General features: G+C 45.7%; 2 protein-coding genes across 7 annotated transcripts in view; one reads left to right on the forward strand and one right to left on the reverse strand.

Annotated features, from left to right (window-relative positions):
• The window catches only part of SCRN1 (secernin 1), a 132,520-nt gene that overhangs the window by 46,957 nt on the left and 60,102 nt on the right, over positions 1 to 25,461 (forward strand). The window lies entirely within an intron of this gene.
• Positions 1,311 to 25,461, reverse strand: part of WIPF3 (WAS/WASL interacting protein family member 3) — a 42,042-nt gene continuing 17,891 nt past the window's right edge. For all 6 annotated transcript variants that reach the window (XM_064167117.1, XM_064167118.1, XM_064167119.1 and 3 more), the window contains exons 3-8: positions 11,694 to 11,826; positions 10,699 to 10,827; positions 8,300 to 9,052; positions 6,489 to 6,635; positions 5,162 to 5,263; positions 1,311 to 4,157 (exon numbers count right to left, since the gene is read on the reverse strand). In XM_064167117.1, the coding sequence (XP_064023187.1) occupies positions 4,117 to 4,157; positions 5,162 to 5,263; positions 6,489 to 6,635; positions 8,300 to 9,052; positions 10,699 to 10,827; positions 11,694 to 11,826 (1,305 nt within the window). In that variant the 3' untranslated portion in view covers positions 1,311 to 4,116. The remainder of the gene's footprint in view (positions 4,158 to 5,161; positions 5,264 to 6,488; positions 6,636 to 8,299; positions 9,053 to 10,698; positions 10,828 to 11,693; positions 11,827 to 25,461) is intronic.

Here is a 25,461-nt window from a genome sequence, read left to right on the forward strand (position 1 = left end):
TTCCTCCCATGCCATCACAGGAACAAAACTATCCTTAAGTATTCTGAAAATAGAGACAAGGAAGAAGAAAAGAGGCAAGTAAACCTTAAAACTTAGCTTCTCTCTACCCACCCAGAAGAGTGACTCTTCAAGGAGCACTCTTCATTTCAGAGAGTATTGAGCTAGATGAAGCTATCTGAAGGAGCTGTCTGCTTTTGGCAATTGCCCACAGCTTCAGTAAATGGATATTCCAATTAATCCACTTTTGGCATGAAAGGGTATGTTGAACAAAAGTACTCCTAGAATCAGAGTACACGTAACAAATGTCACGTAGAACTTCAAAGCTACTTCTATGAGCTGTTGTTTACAAAGCACTTTTCATCCTCCTAGGAGTAGCTGGGTATTTGTGAACAAGAGAAGGAGGATGAAGTGTCTGCCCAAGCCAGAGGGCTGAAATTAGGATATAGCACTTCATGCAACTCTTTTGCACAACTATGATCTCTATCCTTTGAGAGCTGGGAGGGAGACAAGATGAAAGAAGAGGGTGTTCCTGCTAAAAACATAAGATAGCTTATTCACCTGTTTCTTAAGGGAGAAGCCAACACTTGTGGTTATCTTGTGGGAACTTGTGTCCTTATCTGGAAATGCTTCTATGACAGAACTAATAAACTGTTTTGATCACAGCGATCCAGGTAGTAATTTTCTAACAGAATGTTGCTTTTGCTTCTGCTCAGTAGTGCACTTAAGAAAAAAGCAAAACAACTCCCAACTCTCCACCAAACAGCTGTGCTATCACATTATACTTGAATGCAATCACTAGTCCTACCAATCTGAGAAAACAGAGCACCCTCATGGCCTTACAACTTCCAGTGGTGTTGAGCATAGCTGTGGCTCGGTGGAAGGACATGGTGGAACTACTGGGAGCAATTGCCACTGAGTAATAGCCAAGGTGATTTTCTTCTCCAGGTAACAATTGCCACTGAGTAATAGCCAAGGTGATTTTCTTCTCCAGGTAACAATTGCCACTGAGTAATAGCCAAGGTGATTTTCTTCTCCAGGTAACAGCCACTTCAGAAGCTTCAATGGACCTTGAACAACAGTATCTATGGAAGTAATGTGTCACCAACACTTGCAAATGTGCTCAGCCTTTCTAATTTAACCCTGAAAGATGCTGTTTGCTTCTAAAATACCCCTAAATCATCATAAAAACAAGAGGGAAATTTGTTCTCCTTGTATGTACCTTCTAGCAGGCAGAATAGCATGAACTAGTCTTAAAATCCTTATGATTTTATACTGCTGGGGAGCAGTACAGAAGTGCCAGGACAAATGAGAACCAACAATAAGTCACCTTTAATAGTACTATAACAAAATACTCTTCAAAGCAGTATTAAACTTTTCCAGTTGTTAATGAAGCAATGTACTATGTTCACACATATTTATCATGTAACTATGACAGTGACAGAAGTATTGGTCAAAGCATCACTGCTTTTCTTTTCACATAACATACAGCTATGTATCATAAGCAGCTAGAAGAAGACTAATGATGCTTTAAGAGTTTTACAGGTGAAAAGCTTCTTACCCTTACACCTTCTCCACACCATGGGCATGCATGTGTAGGAGTTACAGCATTAACTGAGCTGTTGCAAGGACTAAGACAAAAGCAGAGTTATATAAAGATGCAGTTACCTGTCTTTTCCAAATAGCTTTGTTCAAAGGCATGGCTTTACCTGTGATCTAGAAAGTTAGTACAGCTGCAGCGGAGGGGAATTGATGGCACTTACATAATTTAATGCCATAGCTGTAAACAGCCTGGCTGTTGGCACCAGGCCTACCCTGGAACAGCAGTGCCCTTTTCCAAGCTAATGCATCATAAAATCTTTCCGGTTGGAAGAGACCTTCAGGACCATCGAGTCCAACCATTACCCTAGCACTGCCAAGTCCACCGCTAAACCATGCCCCTAAGCACCACATAAATCTAGCTTTTAAATACTTCCAGGGACAGTGATGCAACCACTTTTCTGAGCAGGTTGTTCCAATGCTTAACAACCTTTTTTGATGAAGGAATTTTTCCTAATATCTAATCTAAACCTCCCCTGGCATGTCTTGAGGCCATTTCCTCTTGTCCTATCACTTGTTACCTTGGAGAAGAGACCTTGCTACAGCCTCCTTTCAGGGAGCTGTAGAAAGCGATAATGTTCCCCTTCAGCTTCCTTTCTTCAAGGGTGAACAATTCCAGCTCCTTCATCTGTTCCTCTAAGACTTGTGTTCTACATCCTTCACCAACTTTGTTACCCTTTGGATATGCTGTAGCATCTTGCCCTTATCCTTACCAGTGCCAAGTGGAAAAGGACAACCACTTCACTAGTCTGGGGCATACTATTTCTGCTAGAAACCAAGACACTGTTAGACCTCTTGGCCACATTGCTGGTTCATATTCAGTCAGTGGTAAACGAATGCTCCCAGGCTTCTCTTTCATAAGCCTGTAGCATTTCAGCTACCCAAGCAAGCTGTAAGAAGGGATATCAGAGTAGTTGAGACTAGGAGGGACCTCTGGTGGTCATTGGTCCAATGGTCCTGCTCAACAGAGTCACCTCAGCAGTCTAGGAACACATCCAGACAACCTGAATACCTCCACAATCTCCCTGGCCAACCTGTACCAGTGCTTGGTCACTCTCATAGTGAAAAAGTGTTTCCTGATGTTCAGTCTCCCATGTTTCAGTTTGTTCCCATTGCCTCTAGTTTTGTCACTGGGCACCACTGAAAAGAGCCTAGCTCTGTCTTCATACCATCCCTCCAGATATCTACCTACATTGATGAGATCCTTCTCTTCTCTAAGCCAAGCAGTCTCAGCTCTCTGTTTCCTCACAGAAGAGATGGTCCAGTCCCTTTGTTATCTTAGTGGATGTTTGTTGGACTCTACAGCGTGTTCACATCTTTTGCAGCGCAGAGCCACCCAGTACTCCAGATGTGGCCTCAACAACGTTGAGCAGAGGGGAAGGATCACCTCCCTAGGCTGGCAACACTTCTATTAATGCAGTGAAATGCACAAGGACAATTCTTTCTGGAGACAGGTATCACCATATCTGAACATCTGTGAACCAAAGACATTACCTCAGGCTGCACAGCAAAAGCAGCAGCTGAAGTCTCATCCAGTGCTAAGCTGTTATTTTATTCAGCCAGCTCTATTCAAGGGAACAATCACTTTGGAGACTGCTTGTTCTCTGTGGTGTATTTTGGACATGGAATTTTCACTGCTCTCTGGGTCAACAATAGCTCCAGCTGTCTCTTTAAAATGTAGGTGTTGCTTCCATCCTCCAAGGACCCCCTAGAGACAGCTCATCACACAACCAGGAACTATCCACTTTACAGGCAGGAATCAACAGAACTTATGCCCTTTCATGACATACTTCATGGTGTATATATTCACCTGCACCATGGTTGGGGGTTTGCTTACAGTAGAACAACTTTCTTTTCCTCCAGTTTGGAAAAGTTCTGACAGCTTTGTCAAGTCCATGACCACTCTACCCAGTTGGGCTTCTCCAGACTATCCTATAAGGATCTGTAATCAATGGGAGGTGGCTCAACAGCAGCCACAGCTACCTGTCATCTCTTTCCCCTTCATGTTTGATGAGAAAAGGATTGTGGGCCCATTCTGCTGCCATCTGAAGGCAGGCAGAAGAAAAAAAAAAGGGAAGAAACATACAGAGACAGCTCATTCAAAACTGTCTGAATAACAACTGGGTAAATTCTGAAATACCTTAAGAATTGTGATGGCAGGGTTAAAATGAACTACAGGCACATAGTGCAAACAGTATTCTGAGGTAACAGCTGTCACATGATAAGAACAAGAATTGTTTCAACACTACAAAATTTAAATTTCACACAGCTTTGCTTAAAAAATATTCACCTAGACACAATAATTTAAAAGCCTGTACTAACATTCCTGTAGTATGTAGGCCAGTTCAAAAAGTATCATTTTCTTGGGTTTTCCAGTTCATAGAAACGTTTAACATTGCAGCACTTGCAATTCAAATTCATCTCTATTGCTGTAATGAAGACCTCTTCTGATTTATATGTGTTATCTTCATGTTGTTGTTCTTATGTAACACCAATCCAGAGAGCTTCAGAAGACTCTCTTCATCTCACATGTGTTCTTAAAGGAGGATTTTTAGAGGGATCTGTAAATAGATAGGACAGGTTTAATTAGAGGAGATAGATGCATTTTTTTTTGATGTGTATTTTGGATGCAGCTCAACAGCAAGGATGCTACATTTATCTCTTACACTTGAACTGATAGATACTGCTTACTCTCTGTAGCCCTTGACTAAGACATCGGTGATCAGATCATAAAGCAGATGATTTTGACCAATTGAAGCTGCTCTGAAAAGTCATAGAATCACAGCATCGACCAGGTTGGAAGAGACCTCAAAGCTCATCCAGTCCAACCTATCACCCAGCCCTAACCAATCAACTGGACCATACAAAGTACCTTAACAAGGAAACCAAAACACCCCAATCCAAACCCAAATCCAAACACCTTAATTAAAAGTTGGAGATAAATAGTTGCTGTAGTAACACAAAAAAGACTTTTATAGAAACCAGAATGTAGGCATGAGATCTTCTGGCACCTTGAACTACCAGTTTTCAAAGCTGAACAGGTGAACTTCTGCTTCTCTAAGTGACCTGTTAACAAATTTCTAAGAGACAGGATGAGGGAGGTTCAGTCATTCACTACTTTCCTAGCAAGGTTTAGATACCGAGTCTCTTTGTTTATCAGCTGTGTAAAACACCATGCGTAGTATTTCAATCAAAACACACGATGGCAGACATGGGACATGGATCAAGTCACCTTTCACGATTTCACAAGTTCACAAACAAAACAGCTTCAACTCAGTAACTGCCTAAGTCTGTTCATGTGGCATCACTGCTTTTAACATCAAGGGCTCTGCAAATTCATCTAAAGAACACAAATTACATGCCAAGCCACCTCATTCTATTTTTAGCTATTAGGATTTCAAAGTACTCAAGTGCTTTTTGATTCATTGTTGGTCCCTGCTGCCCCTGGGCCAAATTCCATTCCTCTGTGCCTGTGCTAGCAGCCCAATTTTTCATTTTAATGCTGGCTGCTGTTCTTTATTTTCACTCAGGTTTTAATCCTACTGGATAATGAGTACACACTTACCTCTAGCTATCTTGCTGGGATATATTTTCTGAAATGGCTTGAATTCATCAGGTGGGGGGAAGTCTTCCACAGAATGGAAAGTAAATTTAGATTCAAAGTCATCTGGGAAGATCGATGAAACAAACATTAGTCACTGTCAGAGACACAAAAAAATGCCACAAGTAATTTCAGTTAAAACTGCTGACTTTCATTTCCCCCTGGAATTAATAGTGGCTCATTCCACATAAACAATCTTGATGAGTACTGTGAGCCATCCAAATTGTCTGGCTCACTTGCAAGTGCTGCCTGCTGCTAATCAAAGTTAAGCTTCTGGCTGCTATTCCTGTGTTCTGCAGTGGTGATAAGTGCAGTAGCAGAGGTATTCCTAAGGGGTTTTTCAAGTCAGAACAAACGACCAATTCATCAGACCATGAAAATGATTTCGAGTGCTCTACAGGACTGAATCATAGAATCATAGAATCAGCCAGGTTGGAAGAGACCTCCAAGATCATCCAGGCCAACCTAGCACCCAGTCCCATCCAGTCAACTAGACCATGGCACTAAGTGCCTCAGCCAGGCTTTTCTTGAAGACCTCCAGGGACAGTGACTCCATCACCTCCCTGGGCAGCCCATTCCAATGCCAAGCACTCTCTCTGACAACAACTTCCTCCTAACACCCAGCCTAGACCTGCCCTGGCACAACTTGAGACTGTGTCCCCTTGTTCTACTGCTGGTTGCCTGGGAGAAGAGGCCAACCCCCACCTGGCTACAATGTCCCTTCAGGTAGTTGTAGACAGCAATGAGGTCGCCCCTGCGCCTCCTCTTCTCCAGGCTAAACAACCCCCAGCTCCCTCAGCCTCTCCTCATAGGGTTTGTGTTCCAGGCCTTTCACCAGCTTTGTCGCCCTTCTCTGCACACATTCCAGCACCTCAACATCTCTCCTGAATTGAGGGGCCCAGAACTGGACACAGTACTCAAGGTGTGGCCTGAGCAGTGCTGAGTACAGGGGAAGAATAACCTCCCTTGTCCTACTGGAAGTTACTAATTGTCCATGAACTGGGTTTAAGAATAGCAATATAAACAATTCAGCAGCTTTTACACACTCTTAGCTAATTTTGCAGGTAGTGTACACTTTTCTTGTCTACTGGATGAGTTAAAAGATTTGTGAAAAATCCTTAGTGTTCTCTCATTGTATAAGGTTGTACAAAAATATTTCTCGTGTTCTAGTCTTACAGCCCTGCTATAGCAATGAGAGAGCCCTAAGTGAGTTTTTGAGGTCTGAGAGACACATAAGCTTTTGTACTAAAATCATTAATCAAAGCTAAGAGATATAACTTAGGTGAATTACCAATGATGTGCATATTTCCATTTTTAAGTGGTGGGTAAGGTTCATGAGCTGTAGCCCAGGCTGAGACTCCAGACTTGCTTGTAAGTTCAGTTGTGGGTGACCTGGCTGGTGGCTGTGGAGGTGTGAGTGGCTTACCAGCGCCAGGTCCTTGAAAAGAAGCAGCAGATGCACACAATCAGCACGACTTGGCAAACCAAACAGCAAGCTTTGCACAGAAGTGACCATGGATTTAGAGCATGAAGTATTAAAGACAAGTCACTACTGGAGTGGTGGAGCTTGCTATTTCTAGTTTTAGGGCAATTCTGACATTCTGAAGTATGGCTTTGGCCCATTTTGGAGGGGAAGAGTAGCCTTCCACTTTCACAAGAACAAGCATTTTAGCACTAGAAAAAAAAAATCCTCCAAAACAACAAAAAAACCCTCCAAATCCAACCAACCACACTAGATGGTATCTCTGAAGGAAAACAACTTCCTGACATTGTGACAAGTAGAGAGTGGAACTACTGTTATTCTTGTGCTTTTCACCGAGGAGCTGCAAAACCAACATTCACATCATCTGAGCAGATGGCAGGTTAAAGAGGGAAGTTCATGCAGCCTCAGAGCCTAAAGAGAGACTCCCTTATCTATATGTTCTTGGTTTTATACATCTCAGCAAGCCTATGAGAGCAGTGGACATCACCACTGTTTCCTTTTCACAGCCTGTAATCTAATTCTTCTCACCAAAACATTCTAGCTAGCTTCAAACTAGCACACTTACCACAGGAACTGTGTATGGGGCAGGGAGAGCCCAAGGCATTCAAGTTAACAGCCTCTCAAAACTGCTTAGGTAACTATGAGAAAGGCAGGCTGATTTTATGAATGCCTCAAAAGCTGAACCACCATGAGAACCAGGCATCTTGATAAAGTAAGAATTCACCAGACAGTTCCAGAGCAGCATGAATCACCATCCTGAAGCACCTGATCTGCTGTACTTGCGTGGCCTTTCCCACTGCTGTCAAAGAGAACCAGCAATCTTTCTGCTGGCATGTGGCTGCTAAAATACAGGGTACAGAACATCCTCTTCAGATGTTCCTTATTAAGTAGCTGTCTCCATTTCTCAAACCCACACCGACCTAAGCTCATTTTTTAAGTCTTCATTACACCAGAGAAGTCTGCTAAGAGTTCCTTCTGCCATCTGCTCAAGGAAACCCTAGCCAATAGCTCTACTGCCCAAGCAGTCAGAGAAACCTTTGGCCCTACTACCTTGGTAACAGGAGGCACCAGCTGCTCCCCTTCGTTGAGCATCAGAGGACTGCATCCATAATTGCCTTTGCTCAATCTGCAGCTGTAGCTGCCCCATTTTTGTTCTATTCTCTTCTGTACCATTTCCCAGACATGGCCAATACTGCTCCAGACCGCATGGGCACAGCAGTAGTAGGATGTCATGGGTAGGCTGGCACTTGTGCAGCTGCAGACCTAGCAGCCACGATGGTGTACACGGACCCTGCCCTGCCTGAAACGGTTAGGACACCGCTCCTACGCTCGGTCAGTGCACTGCTGGAGGCATGGCAATACCAACACGAGGGCAAGAAAAAGCGCAGCAGTCCCAAAACGCTGCTGCCACCGATCAGCATGGTGCTCCCGTGGACCACACACTCAGCTAGGTGTGCCCCGCAGGGAGCACCTGTCCCGTGCTCATTACATGCTGTGTGATCCGCAGGGATTGCTCCCACGCAGCGGATCTCACCTTCCTCTTACACCCCTCCATGCATTGCACTCTGCCTCGCCAGCACAGGCAGCAACCGGCCCCCGGTCAAACGCGCCGCTCTCACCTGCGCCTCGCCCGGCTCTCCTCTTCCTGCTCTCTGCCGCCGCTGCGGGCTGGGGAAGGCCAGGGGGAGGCGGCAGCGGCAGCGACTGGATACTGCTTGGCTTGTGGAGCTGTGACAGCAGGTGAGGGGACTTGGGCGGCAGCGGAGGGGGCACGTCAGCATTGCCGAGAGCACCGCCGAGGGCCGGGGAGGGGGGGAAGGAGAGCCTGTTTGGGGCCAGGGCCTGCGAGGGCGGCGGCGGCGGTGCGGGAGGCGGACAGTCCTTTCTCTCCGGTGGAGGGGAAGCAGCAGCGGCAGCCAAGTCCGTCGTGCGGCCTGGAAACCCACACGGCGGGACGACGGGCAGGGGAGGAGGGGGAGGCGGCGGGGGCGGCTGCGAAGGGGCCGCCTGCCTCTTGGTGGGTTTGTCGGCCTGAGGAGGAGGAGGCGGAGGCGGGGGCGGGGGCGGAGGGGCAGAGCCGGGGGACCCCCCCTTGGGCGGGCGTTCGGCCGGAGGCGGCAGGGCGGGAGGAGGAGGGAAGGTGAGGGAGGGCTTGCTGGAAGCGGGAGGCGGCGGCGGCGGGGCGGGCAGGCTGGGACGTGCGGCGCCAGCGCCGGCTCGGGAGGTGCTGGGGGGCTCTGGTGGGGCAGCCATCCGCGGGCCTTCGGCTGGCGGCGAGGCGGTGCTGCCGGCCTTTGCAGCGCTGCCGTTCGGGGGGGCGGAGGGCTTGGGAGCCTCTGCCCGGGCTCCAGAGAGCTGCCCTGGCCTCCCGGCTGAAAAACAGGGAGCGCACATCACACCGTTAGCACCTTGCTCCCCCTCATCAGACTTTCAAAACAGTGTAACCCTCCAGCTCTTCGTCTTCCCCTCAGTGGTTACTCTGATAAACTATCCGCAAACATCTCCTGTCCAAAGGTTGCCCCTGGTGTAATGGAGCTTAGAATCATAGAATCAACCAGGCTGGAAGAGACCTCCGAGATCATCCAGGCCAACCTAGCACCCAGCCCTAGCCAGTCAACCAGACCATGGCACTGAGTGCCTCAGCCAGGCTTTGCTTCAACACCTCCAGGGACAGCGACTCCACCACCTCCCTGGGCAGCCCATTGCAATGCCAATCACTCTCTCTGACAACAACTTCCTCCTAACATCCAGCCTAGACCTGCCCTGGCACAACTTGAGACTGTGTCCCCTTCTTCTGTTGCTGCTTGCCTGGCAGAAGAGACCAACCCCACCTGGCTACAGCCTCCCTTCAGGTAGTTGTAGACAGCAATGAGGTCTGCCCTGAGCCTTCTCTTCTGCAGGCTGCACACCTCCAGCTCCCTCAGCCTCTCCTCACAGGGCTGTGCTCCAGGCCCCTCTCCAGCTTTGTTGCCCTTCTCTGCACTCATTCCAGCACCTCAACTTCCCTCTTGAATTGAGGGGCCCAGAACTGGACATAGCACTCAAGGTGTGTCCTGATCAGTGCTGAGGACAGGAGCAGAATAACCTCCCTTGTCCTACCTTTGGCCTTACAAAATACATTTTCTTAAGTAAATATCAATGACTTTTCACAAAGTGAGATCCAAAAAAGGAATCTTATTCTGTATTCCCAGAGTTGGGTAGGCATGGTCACAGTTTTAAGAGCAAAGTAGCTATTGCAGCTGAAGCTATGTGAGAAAGCCCTCTCGTGAGCAGTGCTGCACATCTTGAGCTTGCCTTCCAGTAAAAGGAAACCTGCAAGCAGAGCCAAGTTCTGTCTGTCCCTGCAAATGCCCACCATGTTCTGTGCTGCCTGAGCAGGCACCAGCTGCCCAACTGTGCCCAGTGTCACTGCTGTGACTCTGAAAGTCACCTCTCATTGATGCTGGCACTTCTTGAGGTGAAAGCAGCAGCAGGGCTTTTCTCCTGCTTTTTTAAAGTGACTTCTTTTTTTAGGTCAATAACTTAACCTTGCTGGATCAAAGCTGTATTTTACAAAACCCAGAGGGCAAAAATTTTAAATAGGAGTCTTTAAAGTAACACACAATTCTGTAATACCATAGCAACACAGGCTCATGGAGGGAAGGAAATCACTTTGTTGGCAATTGTGCTGAAGTTGATAAACTGGGATTTCAATACTCTTTTTGAGGCACAATTACAAGTTTTCATTAAATAAAGTCTCCATAAAAACTCTGTGCAATCTAATCAATCTCCTTTCTACCCAGAGCAGAGATAGCTTAATATTTACATTTTAAGGAATTAGGCATCTGAGATTCATGAAGATGATTTGAAGCACATTATAAATAGAGACCTCCACAGTGAAAGGATGAGCTAAGGGTTTGGAGACAAACAACACAAAGCTCACAATAAAAATCAGTCACTAAACTTAATTCTGAAGTACTTTTATCTTATATCAAAGTTTCCCCATCTATTAGTTCATTCATCAAAGTGAAGCCCTTACCTGGCATGTCTCTCTGGCCTGCTGGTCTGAGAACAGGAAAGCCACCAGCAAATAAGCCTCCCAAAGGTGGCTGAGAGCCACCTTTATTAATGGCTGAATTGACTCCATCTCTGTTAGCTCCTTTGGGTTCTGTTGAAAAAGGGTATATCAGAAAGTAATTTTATCCCTGCTTCCAGACTGCTAAGGCTTGTCGCCAGTGAACATAGCCCTGTTTAGGTAGGCTCAGCAAGGAAAGCTGCTGTTAATATAGCAAACTGCCATTACTCTGTGACCCATATCTTGGAGCACTGCACTCTCTGGTGCTTTTTAATCTCACATCAGTAGTGACACCAAGAAGAATCTGTGTTAGACAACATTAAATTTATGCTCCCAGAATTTGTTGCCATTTTCATTTGTCTAATAAACAACAATTCTGCAAAAGCCAACAATTCCCACTTAAACTTTTTCATGTGTGAGTGAGAATAGCTCAAGGATTCCATAATTTGTGACTCTGTTTGGTCAGAGAATGCCTGTTAAGGTGATATCCAGTTATGAACTTATTATGAAGTGCTAAGAGCTATTGATCTGAGAGCAGGATGCAAGTTTAGGAAGAGTCCCCTCTCCACATCATAGGATCATAGGATGTAAGGGTTTGGAAGGGACCCAAAGAGATCATCGAGTCCAACCCACCTGCCAGAGCAGGACAACACAGATCACAGAGGAACACATCCAGACAAGCCTTGAAAGTCTCCAGGGAAGGAGACTCCACGACCTCCCTGGGGAGCCTGTTCCAGTGCTCTGTGACCCTTACAGTGAAGAAGTTCCCCCTTGTGTTGAGGAAGAACCTCTTTTGCTGCAACTTGCACTCGTCGCTCCTTGTGCTATCCCAGGGAGCAAGTGAGCAGAGCCTGTGATGCGGAGCTTTGCTGAACTTCAAACCCGCTCTTCAGTTTGAAAACTGCCCAAGTGAGCCCCCAGCAAAGCTCACCCAAGAGCCTTCAGTAAGGAGCACTTACTTTCGATCTGCGGTGCACTGCGGTCGTTGATTTGAGTGACTTTTCTCAAGCGAGTCCCCTGCTGGATATCAGCTAAGAGTGCACTTCGTGCCTTCTGGTCCTCCTTTCGCAGTTTCGGTACCTCCGAACTTGCCTGTTGACAACAAGAGCGTTAGTTGGGAAGTACAGACAAAAACATATGCACTTAGGGTACGCAAGCAAACACAGGAGGGAAGATGTGAAATAAACCATCCTCGCAGCTGTCATTTCAAAGCCTTTGAGTCGAGTGCACAAGAGCAGTGTTCAGCTGTACAGGAGGCAGAAACCCTGAAAGTTTAAACACAGCACAACTAGAGTACTTGCTGTGCTAATGCTGTCGAAGGGAAATTAGGGAATACACAGAAATGAAATGCGACCTCCTGCTTGGCCATTTACCCTCTCTGCCCCGCAGCTCCAGCTCCAACTGTTTCTCTTTTTTCATTCTATTTACAGCATTTCACAACAAAATGTTATATTCCACCTTAGAATAAACATCTTTCTGTTTTACTCATTTTGCCTTAGGGAAAAACACAATTAATTGCATACTATGCTTGTGCTTGATCATCTCATTGCTGTCTACAACTACCTGAAGGGAGGCTGTAGCCAGGTGGGGTTGATCTCTTCTGTCAGGCAACCAGCAACAAAACAAGGGGACACAGTCTCAAGTTGTGCCAGGGGAGGTCTAGGCTGAATGTTAGGAGGAAGTTGTTGGCAGAGAGAGTGATTGGCATTGGAATGGGCTGCCCAGGGAGGTGGTGGAGCTGCTGTCCCTGGAGGTGTTGAAGCAAAGCCTGGCTGAGGCATTTAGTGCCGTGGTCTGGTTGATTGGACAGGGCTGGGTGTTAGGTTGGCCTGGATGATCTTGGAGGTCTCTTCCAGCCTGGTTGATTCTATAATTCTATGATCATTTAAACTTACACCAGTTTAAGTAAGCAGACTATCTTTAGAGTGTTTTCTTTTCTAGTAGGCAGTGAAGTCAGATTCTAAAGTATTGTAACAAAGCAAAAAAGAGTATTCTTCATTATTATTTCATCACATTTCCTATTATGAAAAAAAAAAATCTTTGAAAAGTGTGGAAATTTTGCTTTCCTGAAGCAGATCTAAACCAGCAGAGCTCTTATTTCTAGACCTATCAGCTGGCTAACAGAGTGATCTTAACAGAGGAGAGCCTTCACATCAGAGAAGCAGTGTGCTGCATGTGTTCACAGCTACAGCAAGTTTCTGTAGTTTAGCTGGCTTCCTAAAGAGAACTAACACCAGAAACGTCCCCACAGCCCTTAGTATCCCAGCCAAACAAAGCAGAACACAGTCACACCTTGAAATCAAACCCCCCCGATTTGTTAATAGCACTCTGACAGCCAAACGCAAACAAAAATGCTTAACCAGCTGCTGAATTAATAAAATCTCTAACTTGCTAGTTCTAAAAGAGCAGTTATACGAGAACAACATTACTTGTGGTTATTTTTGTACTGGCTAAATAAATAAAGGCAGGCAAGCAGGCTGGACTTGCAGAGCTCCACGAGATGGCACTCCAGCTTGCTGCTAATGCGTGCTGCATTCCTGACTCCTGATGTAAAACACTCAGAATTATAATCTCGTGCCCCAAACGGTAACCATTATGATTTTTAAATATTAGAGAGAGGAAAAAAAAAGACATTGTTACACAGTTTCCTAATCTGAAAGATGTCTGCCTGCCCTCCTGCTTTCAGGACAAAGTCCCACTGCCCATAAAGACACGCCAGAGAAGCTGCCTGTGTAAGCACTGTTAGACCACGACCCACCCACTTCTTCTCTAAGCTGATACTACTTACTGTGAAAAATGGAAATACCATAACTGGAACAAGAGTGATTCCCCTTTTCACAAAAGCTTTTTACCAGTATCTTGAACTTCACTCCTACTAATGACTCTGCTGTAGCAGGGCAGCCAGGATCTAGAAGGATCCGATCAAGACCTACGTTTAAAATTAGATCCAGCAGCTGTCTTTTTGTTTCCGCATTCAAGTGCCCATATACTGTGCCAGCTGTCCACTTCATCTCCCCGGTCCAATTCTCTAGCAAGTAGGCTACTGAATTGTAGTTTTGATACCCAAATAGCAATTAGGCTAAAAAAAAACCAACTTGTGGCAATTTATGAGTGGCCTCGAGCACAAGCCCTATGAGGAGAGGCTGAGGGAGCTGGGATTGGTTAGCCTGGAGAAGAGGAGGCTCGGGGGGACCTTATTGCTGTCTACAACTACCTGAGGGGAGGTTGTAGCCAGGAGGAGGTTGCTCTATTCTCTCAGGTGGCCAGCACCAGAACAAGAGGACACAGCCTCAGGCTGCGCCAGGGGAAATTTAGGCTGGAGGTGAGGAGAAAGTTCTTCCCTGAGAGAGTCATTGGACACTGGAATGGGCTGCCCGGGGAGGTGGTGGAGTCGCCGTCCCTGGAGCTGTTCAAGGCAGGATTGGACGTGGCACTTGGTGCCATAGTCTGGCCTTGAGCTCTGTGGTAAAGGGTTGGACTTGATGATCTATGAGGTCTCTTCCAGCCTTGGTAATACTGTGATGAGTGCCCCATGACCTGCTGTTACTTTACCATGACTATGCTATTCATGTGTCCAACCTGTAGCATTAAAAAAATGGAAACAAACAATCACAGCAACCACCACACAAAACCCCAAACAAACAAACAAAAAAAACCCAACCAACCAAAACAAGAAAGGAAACAAACTAGAAGAAAACAAGCAGACAAAAAAAACCCACCCAGGAACACTATTCTGCAGGCCCATAACACCGTGTAACAAGCTGCCTTTCTCTTACAATAGATCGCCTTACTTCAAGGACGTGCCACAGCTGTTTCTTCTTCCTCCTCCTGTATGTAAGAGATACAATCTTCCATGCCCAGCCTGGTGGACTTGGGTGATTGATTAGCTGCTGAGTAGCTTAATACGGATTCTGTTTCCATTACAAAGCCGAGGTGGTCTGAGTATAGTGTTGCCTGATTGCATGGTAGTCAGAGCTCCTTCGGATTTCTTGTTTGCTGCCTGCAGCCCCAAGGCCAGTGACAATTCTTGCCAGGAATCATTTCTCTAGGTATGCATCTCTCCCACTCCTCTCCTGGTGTTTGCAAATGCATGGTTTTACCTTACTGCTTTTTGATACTCAATAAGAAAGGAACTTTCCTTGCTTTGGTTAAGAAATTAACCTGTGTACACCTGCAATCCATAGCACAAGAAGAGATTACAAAAGTTTAAGATATGAATTAAGATTGAGATAGAAAGAGGAATTCTTATGGGTGTCAAAACTTCAATCCTGACTGCATGCAATGGAAGCACTTCAGCAGGAAGACACATATATTTTGGGCCACAGGGGGAAAACAGCTGCAAGACAAAAGATGGAATTCGGGGGGAATTCTCTACCCCACAGAATCACAGAATTTCTGAGATTGGAAAAGCCCTTCAAGCTCATCGAGCCCAATCATTAGTTTCACACTGACAAGTCCTTGACTAAACCAAATCCCTCAGCACAACATCTAATCACTGTGAATCGCTAGGGTTGGAAAGGAGCACCAGCATCTTCCAGTCCAACCTTCATCCCAGCATCCTTCATCACTAGACCATAGTCTCAAGCACCACATCCGCTCTCCTTTCAAACCCCTCCAGGGATGAGGACTCCACCACCTCCCTGAGCAGTGCCTGACCACCTGCTCAGTAAAGAACTTCCTCCCAACATCCAACCTCAACCTCCCCTGACGCAACGTGAGGCATTATTAGTAATTAGGGAGAAGAGACCAGCTCCAGCCTCACTACAACCTCCTTTTAGGTAGTTGTAGAGGGCAATAAGGTCTCCTCTCAGCCTCCTCCTCTCCATACTAAACAATCCCAGTTCCCTCAGCCGCTCCTCATAGGTCATGTTTGCCAGACCTCTCCCCAGCCTCGTCACCCTTCTCTGCACCCACTCCAGCACCTCATCTGAAGGGCAACCTCACTTACAAAAAGAGAAACATCTCAGTCTTCCAATGAAAATAAGAAGGGAAGTGAAGAAGAATGTGAAGGTCATTTGTTTTAACAGATGCCAGAGCTGCCTCAGGTAACACAGAGTGAAATTAAATTCCATACTTTATTTAGATGAATTGGTCGGGGAACAGTGAGTTCTCATTACCTCAGTAACCACTACTGTTTCAGACACAAAGAATGGCACATCCAAGGCATGCTTGGAAACAGGAGGGAACAAACCACACATGTAAATGTCCTGAACATAAGAGAACTACTCTCTTTTCATTTCATGAAACTGCATTTGTCTTCAGTGTCCTAAATTATATCCTCAGCTACATCAAACAGTAGGTATAGGAGCAACGTTTGAGCTACCTGACAGGTCTCTAAAGTACTTGTAAACAAGAAAATACCATCAAATCATGATATTTAGAGTTATGTTCCATGCTGTTAATCATAAATTCATATAACAGAGCAGTTTGGGTTGGAAGGGACTTGACCTTATAGATCATACATAGTGTTCTGTGGGCAGAGACACCTTACATTAGACCAGACTGCTCAAAGCTCCACTCACCCTGGAATCATAGAATCAGTCAGGGTTGGAAGAGACCACAAGGATCATCTAGTGCCAGCCCCCCTGCCATGGGCAGGGACACCCTACCCTACATCAGGCTGGCCAGAGCCCCATCCAGCCTGGCCTTACACACCTCCAAGGATGGGGCCTCAGCTGCCTCCCTGGGCAACCCATTCCAGCCTCTCACCACTCATGCTCAGCAACTTTCTCCTTATGTGCAGCCTGTACCTACCCATCACCAGCTTTGCTCCATTCCCCCTAGTCCTGTCACTCCCTGATATCCTAAAAAGTCCCTCCCTAGCTTTTTTGTAGGCCCCCTTCAGCTATCTAAAGATTTCTTTTATACTGCACTGTTGATTTTCTAAAGAGGCTCACAAGATCTGGTACATTTAAGTTTTGGTCCATCTGTTCACAACAGAGGCCTGATCTCTGATTTAAAGCTTTTTAATTATGGGAAACCTTACCACAGTGCAAGACTCCGCCTGCACAGTCAATTGCAAGATCAGAGCTGCTTCTTGTGCTTCCCTTGTATAGCACAGAATGAAACTAATTAATTCTTGGCACTTGCCTACCTGGGTAAACACAGCAATCTCTCAGCCTTCTAGTGAGCTGAGCTTCAAATATGTCCCATGCAAAGGGTCACTCTCCAGCCAGCTTTTCTGAGGGAACCCACACAAAGAGACCTGCCAAATAGCTTCCTGGCAGCTAATGAAGTCATTGTTTCAAGAGAATGAAAGGGGCAGCTTTTCACGATTCCATCTGCACCCAGCCCAGTAGTGATTAACCATGATCTCAGTCTCCATTGCACAAAGTTCTGCAATCTGAACCTGCTGGGTTGAAAAGGTCATCAAGCAATGTGTGTACTTAGATAGGCTGCATCTACACAAGCCTTGTCCCACCTCTTCTAGCAAGGGAAGTATTGTGCAGACGTTAAGAACTCTTCTTGGTGTTTTAGCCACTCCCTGGACATGGCATGAGTCCCAGATAGTGAGGTGGTTCAGTGTGAGCAAATAGAAGCATAGAATGGTTTAGGTTGGAAGGGATCTCAAGGATCATCCAGTTCCAACTCCCTGCCATAGGCAGGGACACCTCCCACTAGAACAGGTCACTCAAGGCCTCATCCAACCTGGCCTTGAACACCTCCAGGGAGGAAGCATCCACAGCCTCCTTGGGCAACCTGTGCCAGTGTCTCACCACCCTCACCGTAAAGAACTTCTTCCTAACATCTAGTTTGAATCTCCCCTCTGCCAGTTTAAACCCATTACTTTTCATCCTGTCATTACAAGACTTTGTCAATAGTCCCTCCCCAGCCTTCTTGTAGGTCCCCTTCAGATACTGGAAGGGCACTATAAGGTCTCCTTGAAGCCTTCTCTTCTCCAGGCTGAAGAGAAATGAAATCCTAGCACTTGCTCTGCGCTAGAATCTACTTGCCTGTAGTGCAAGAGCAGACACAAAGGTAGGGAATGAAAGACGAAATCATGGCATAGCAGGAGTCACTCTTTTTGACACCAATATTCTAGTGCTCCTTTCAACCACCACCAATAATCAATGTCACTGCACCCCATAAAACCCTCTTCATTTTACATTACCACCACTCCATCAGACAATCTAAAGTCTTGTATTCTTAAAGGTTCAATTGCTGCTGCTACAAAAGGAGTGGTGGGCTTACTAACAAGGGTGTTCTGAAGAGTTTTGCAGTGTGGGCTACTGTATTTCTGTACCAGAACAGAAAAAGTACAGCAGAATCAATATGATGATTTATACCTGCTGAGCCATTTAGCTTTTCTGTGGGTATTTAACTTTGACACTCACATTTTAAACATAAATTCTGGCTGCTCTTTCACTGAAAAGAAATATACAGTAACAGAAGCCATCAAAATGGAGGCAGTATAAAACCAAATCTAGTCTAATATTCTAATTCTTAACTATTAATTCTAATTCTCAAAGTGTTTCATAGCAGTTTAGAAAGATCACAAGTCAGATACCAAAAATATCCTGAGGCTGGCTTAAGAAAATAATTTTGAACTTGATCTTTTGATTTCTAAATTGAGATTCAGGTTTCCAAGATTTTCTCTTCACCAGTGAAAAGAGAAGTGAAAATTCTTACACAAACAAGAAAACCTGAGGACCTGGCATTGCAATGAAAATGTTAGACAGCACAAGGCTGAAAATACTGCTGTGGGAGCTAATGACACTGCTGCCCTTTATTCTCTCTGTCTACCATAAAGAAGTCCCCAGAATGACAAAGGGCTACTATGAGTAGTGATAAAAAAGTATTTGACATGTGACAAAATACACTCCCTGGAAGGTGTCCAGAGAAGGGTGATGAAGCTGGTGAGGGGCCTGGAACACAAACCCTATGAGGAGAGGCTGAAGGAGTTGGCGGTGTGCAGCCTGCAGAAGAGGAGGCTCAGGGCAGAGCTCATTGCTGTCTACAACTATCTGAAGTGAGGCTGTAGCCAGGTGGGGTTGGTCTCCTCTCCAAGGCAATTGGCAACAGAACAAGGGGACACAGTCTCAAGTTGTGTCAGGGGAGGTCTAGGCTGGCTGTTAGGAGGAAGTTGTTGGCAGAGAGAGTGATTGGCATTGGAATGGGCTGCCCAGGGAGGTGGTGGAGTCACTGTCCCTGGAGGTGTTCAAGAAAGGACTGGCTGAGGCACTCAGTGCCATGGTCTAGTTGATTGGCTAGGGCTGGGTGCTAGGTTGGCCTGGATGATCTTGGAGGTCTCTTCCAACCTGGTTGATTCTATGATTCTGTGATTTTACACATATCACAATGTAATCTCACACTGAGATTGCTAGGCCATTTTCCCTACCCAGCTACCTGTGTAGAAGCTACTGATCTTTCTGAAATGCCTGTTAGTACTCATGCAAAACTGTGGCCAGCTCAAGATAGGAGAACAGTGATTCACTCCAGGTGATTCTCTCCCTCTGCTCCACTCTGGTGAGACCCCACCTGGAGTACTGCATCCAGTTCTAGAGTCCCCATTACAAGAAGGATGTGGACAGTTCAGAGAAGGGCCATGAGGATGATTAGAGGGCTGGAGAACCTCTGCTATGAAGACAGGCTGAAGGAGTTGGGGCTGCTCAGTCTGCAGAAGAGGAGGCTCCCAGGTGACCTTCTTGTGGCCTTTCAGCATCTGAAGGGGACCTACAAAAGAGCTGGGGAGGGTCTTTTTAGGCTATCAGGTAGCAACAGGACTAGGGGGAATGGAGCAAAGCTGGAGGTGGGTGGGTTCAGACTGGAGGTGAGGAGGAAGTTGTTGAGCATGAGAGTGGTGAGAGGCTGGAATGGGTTGCCCAGGGAGGTGGTTGAGGCCCCATGGCTGCAGGTGTTTAAGGCCAGGCTGGATGAGGCTGTGGCAAGCCTGATGTAGGGAAGGGTGCCCCTGCCCATGGCAGGGGGTTTGTCGCTAGATGATCCTTGTGGTCCCTTCCAACTCTGACTGATTCTATGGTTCTAAATGTTGCAATACCCTTATGCATACAGCCACTTACATGCAAACATTATATTATACTGGGTAAGAGCAAATCAGAGTTATCACAAGCCATCAGTATCTTCAGGCAAGCTGTTTTGCATACGTTGTTCTTTCTCCTTCCAAAGAACAGTAGTGCTAAATGTCACAGGAGCAAAACCGACTCCCACACAGCTTCAGATAAGCACTGTAGCTCTCTAGAATTTCTTGGGAAGGTTGAAGGAAACAGCTCAGGTTTTGCACTCTGACAACTGTTTGAAGGAGGGAAAAAAACCCACTCTCTCAAAGCAAGCTATCAGCTGATGTTTTTCTTATAGCTTGGAAATCTTACCTCTGTGTAGATGATGCCTTTATGACACTTTTATATCATGAGAAATGCTTGAGCGTGTCCAGAGAAGGGCAACGAGGCTGGGGAGAGGCCTTGAGCACAGCCCTACGAGGAGAGGCTGAGGGAGCTGGGATTGGTTAGCCTGGAGAAGAGGAGGCTCAGGGGAGACCTTATTGCTGTTTACAACTACCTGAGGGGAGGTTGTGGCCAGGAGGAGGTTGCTCTCTTCTCTCAGGTGGCCAGCACCAGAACGAGAGGACACAGCCTCAGGCTGTGCCAGGGGAAATTTAGGCTGGAGGTGAGGAGAAAGTTCTTCCCTGAGAGAGTCATTGGACACTGGAATGGGCTGCCCGGGGAGGTGGTGGAGTCGCCGTCCCTGGAGCTGTTCAAGGCAGGACTGCACGTGGCACTTGGTGCCATGGTCTGGCCTTGAGCTCTGTGGTAAAGGGTTGGACTTGATGATCTGTGAGGTCTCTTCCAACCTTGGTGATACTGTGATACTGTGAAATTGCTTTTCTGCTTTTCTTTTTTCATTATGAGAGTACAAGATAAGGTCAGAACAACTAACTTAGTAAACACTGGCATACAGTGTCCCAACACAAATTCTAGTTCTCTTTGATTTTTTTTTTAAGCCAAATAAGAATGAAGTAATAATTAGGATTAATCCACCTGCCAATGGATATTCATTCAGCATTATTTCAAGTTTCACATTACTCTTAACCAAATAAGCATATTCTTTTACTCTCCTCTCTCCTTTCAGTATGCCAATAAGGCAAATAAACACCTGGTGCTACTTTACCAGCTTTCATCATCTGGTCTACTGTGATTTTAGGAGTTAATTTTGATGCAAAGACTTTAATAACAATTCTAAAGTGAATAGAAGTATTTTCTTCAACTCCACAAATGTATGAACCACTGATAAAATATCTCTGAATAAGGCACAACCCAGCAGGACTGCTACTTGCATCCCAGAAAGCCAACCAGATCTTGGGCTGCATCAGGAGAAGTGTGGCCAGCAGGTCGAGGGAGGTGATTCTCCTCCTCTACTCCACTCTGGTGAGACCCCACCTGGAGTACTGCATCCAGTTCTGGAGCCCCCATTACAAGAAGCATGTGGAGATGCTGGAGTGTGTCCAGAGAAGGGCCACAAGGATAAGCAGAGGTCTGCTGTGAGCACAGACAGAGAGTTGGGGCTGTTCAGTGTGCAGAAGGGGAGGCTCCCAGGTGACCTTCTTGTGGCCTTCCAGTATCTGAAGGGGGCCTACAAAAAAAGCTGGGGAGGGACTTTTCAGGATATCAGGGAGTGACAGGACTGGGGGGAGTGGAGCAAAGGTGGAGGTGGGTAGGTTCAGGCTGGACGTGAGGAGGAAGTTCTTCAGCATGAGAGTGGTGAGAGGCTGGAATGGGTTGTCCAGGGAGGTGGTTGAGGCCCCATGCCTAGAGATGTTTAAGGCCAGGCTGGATGAGGCTGTGGGCAGCCTTCTCTAGGGTAGGGTGTCCCTGCCCATGGCAGGAGGGTTGGCACTAGATGATCCTTGTGGTCCCTTCCAACCCTGACTGATTCTATGATACACACTCACACTCCCTTCAATAGTACACTTTAATAGGTGATGTGTGATCATAACATTAGGAACTCAAAAGTACAGACAAAGGCTGCACAGCAGTGAGCAGCCTCCACTACATGTAAAAAACAAATATGGTTAATCAAAGCAAAAATCTCTCTTGGGAGGTTAAACTTAGAAAACTTTTCATCAGTCTCTCTGGTGCTAGCTGATCTGGGAAACACAACACACCAAAACTGGCCAGAATGCATGATCTGTGTTAGATAGTATGGTCCTGCTCTGGCAGGGGGGTTGGACTCGATGATCTCCTTGGGTCCCTTCCAACTCCTGACATCCTGTGAGCCTGTGATCACCTCATATGCCAAACTGAAAAGCAAAAAGGGTAAAGGAACAGAGAAGTTGTTCAGGAGTTGAAAGGTTTGAAATACACCACCACTCCCCAGAAGCAAAGCACTCCCTCTAAAAAACAACAAAAACCTATACCCCCCCCTCACACGACACACACATATCTATACAATTGAAGCAGCTTTAGAACAAACATCCTAATGCTTCCTTTACAAATTCCCTTTATTAGGGTGGATGAGACAAGGGAATGAGGAAAGATCTGAATTCCATAAGCCAGTGCCAGAAAGTATATTGGGAAACAATTTTCTTGTGCCTACTCATCCGTCTTGTATTTACCTATGACCCCTAGAAGGCAGGCATTTGAAGAGAAGTTCAATTAACTACACTTGCATTTTGACTCAGCCACCTATATCTGCTAATGCAGACAGATACAGCCATTCCATCCCAAAAAAATCCACTTAATTTCCTTTTAAGTACACTCTAACAGCCAGCAGCTTCTCAGCTGTTGGGCACAGGTGGCTCCTACCATGTCCCAAATACCATCTCCAAATTGCTTTTGTACTGTGTTGCAACAACTCTGGGCAGAAATCAGTATGAATACCTACAGAATATCTGCAAGTCCAAAATCTTTCAAAACAGGAGGAAAGAGCCTAACTTTCTTCTGCCTTAGCAGTGCAAGCAAGTGCCAACAGTGCTTAGAATTTCAAGGACTACAAGATCATTTTGGGCCATGGCTCATAGTATTCATTAAGAAAATGTGTGGAGGAAAAAGAAGTGATGAGTACTTCTGCTAGGAATCTCCTAATAAAAAAGCAAGAGGAAATTCCAGCTACTATCCAGCCAGTTACAAAAGCAAGACAAGTCTGTGGGACCTATGGGATGGCAGCATGCAGACAGATAGAGTTCTAAAATCTCAAGCTATGTATGGATGTTTTCCTTCTTACATTCAGCAAGTGAAACAAGTGGCTCACCTACATAGCAATAGTGAAATGAAAACCTGTCTTTGAATAGGTAACATAGAAATGTTACTCTGGTTTAATTCTATCAGCATAATAAAAATCACAGTGCTGTTTACTTTGGTACATTTTCAGGTGTTGGCCAAACAAATGCTATGTGTGCTGAAGGCTTTCCTTAAAGCTAAGTGCCTGGTAGAAGTCTCCTTCTTCTATCCTGCAACTGTAGATTCAGCAGCCGTAACAGCAGCTGGGCAAGTTTAACAACTGCAAAAGACAGAAACCAATCTCTAGAAAGCAGCTTCCTAGTAAAATAAAACAGGATCTGTAACCAGGTTTCATGGGTTCCCCAACTGAGAGATTTTACTCTGCAGCTTGGCACCAATTGGAGAGCTGACTGCTGCTGCTGAGCTCATAAGGCAGACTACGTATAATAGAATCACAGAATCAGTCAGGGTTGGAAGAGACCACAAGGATCAGTCAGTTCCAACCCCCCAGCCATGCCCAGGGACACCCTACCCTACATCAGGCTGCCCACAGCCTCATCCAGTCTGGCCTTAAACACCTCCAGGCATGGGGCCTCAACCACCTCCCTGGGCAACCCATTCCAGCCTCTCACCATGCTCATGGTGAAGAACTTCCTCCTCATGTCCAGATCCAGCATTCAGTTTTGCCTGGGAAAAATCCTTTTGGTGTTGTCAAAGAAACAATGTTCTGCTACATTATTGTACTAATTCTTTACATTGGTCCATGTGCTCTTTTTAAAGGAAGACTTTGATATGAGATATTAATTAGAAATGTTTCATTTGCATCATTATCACCAAGATAAAACTGACCCCAAATTAGAATCATAGAATGGTTTAGGTTGGAAGGGATCTCAAGGATCATCCAGTTCCAGCCCCCTGCCACGGGCAAGGACACCTCCCACTAGAACAAGCTGCCAAAGGCCTCATCCAACCTGGCCTTGAACATCTTCAGGAAGGGAGCATCCACAGCCTCCCTGGGCAACCTGTGCCAGTGTCTCACCACCCTCACTGCAAAGAACTTCTTCCTAACATCTAGTTTGAATCTCCCCTCTGCCAGTTTAAACCCATTACTTTTCATCCTGTCATTACAAGACCTTGTCAATAGTCCCTCCCCAGCCTTCCTCTAGCCCCCTTTGGATACTCAAAGGCCGCTGTAAGGTCTCCTCAAAGCCTTCTCTTCAAGCTGAAGAAATTACCTATGCCTGATGCATAGATGATCATGATTAGAACAGAATGGTCTAACTAAAGCACAGAAATGCAGCATAAGCCTCCTTATATCAAAACCCTACCATGGTAGCAAGTTTCGTCATCAGGAAAGGAGGGGAAACAAAAAAGCCCAAACTTGTTCATACTGGTCCTTAGGGGTCCTTTCTGAAATCAGTTTGAGTTGGTGTAGTAGAGAATTCTAAGAATGTTTATATTTAGTTTACTGAGCTACATTTGTTAGGATAGGAGCACTTGCAGCTTCTGTTGACTTTAATTTAAGCTGTGGGCATTAGATTGCTCACAAAAGTCAGCCCACTTATTTCAGTATCTATTGGTTCTGTACCAACCCAGAGTAGCTGCTCTCTCAAAACACTACTCACAGTGCCCAAAGTTAAAACAAAATGACAAAAGGAATCAAGCACTGTTTGTTTCATGTACTGTCTTTAACCTCCTCCTCTTCATCTCCACAATTCATGGAGAGTTTTACAAAGTGCTTCAGCCTGCAAAGTAGCAGAGAGTAACGTGCAAGGAAACCTCCTTCTGGAAGAAAACATTAAAAGAAAAATCAACAGATCCTCACAGGAACAAAACAGGCAGAGAGATGCCAGAGAACACAAGGGGGAAATACATTTCTTCCAAAGTGAAGTAGATTTGCAGCACCATATAGAGTTTTGCTATAGAGACTTAAGATACACTGCAAGAAAATACATCAGTGAGGGAAAAATAGGCAGGAGAAATTCAGTGCAGAAACAGGCTATGAACAAATGACTGCAAAACACAAGGGATGTCTTTAACATGTCCTATCACAGGTACCATCATTGATGGTGAAGGTATGAAAATGCAATACCCTGAAACTCCACTCAGAACGTCCTCTGCTCACTGCAAACATGCTGGCAGGGCACATGTTCTCCTTCATGACACACACAGGAATGATCTGTCACAAGCAGTAATTGCTCCTGCACATGTATAAAAGCATATTGTGCTGTAGCCCCAGGAAGACAGCATGTGCTAGAAAGAGCAACACCTACAGCTGAACGCTGTCTTAACAGAAGCTCTAAGAGGATGGAGAAATCAGCACTTGCCACTTGCACACTACCAATAAAATAGAAGTTCCCTGGGGCTGCAGAAGTATTCACAAATGCTAGATTCTCACCACATGCATCCTAAAACAATCATCTCCAAATTTTTTGGTTCCCACAGTCCTAGCAGTAAAAAAAAATTGGAGGATGCACCCCAATAGAAGTTCATTTACTTACTTATAAACTGTACACAGGTATGATCAAAGTTTTAGTGTATTTCCCCTAACCCC

The sequence above is a fragment of the Pogoniulus pusillus genome, chromosome 28 (genome assembly GCF_015220805.1).
Source record: "Pogoniulus pusillus isolate bPogPus1 chromosome 28, bPogPus1.pri, whole genome shotgun sequence".
Taxonomy (NCBI): Eukaryota; Metazoa; Chordata; class Aves; order Piciformes; family Lybiidae; genus Pogoniulus; species Pogoniulus pusillus.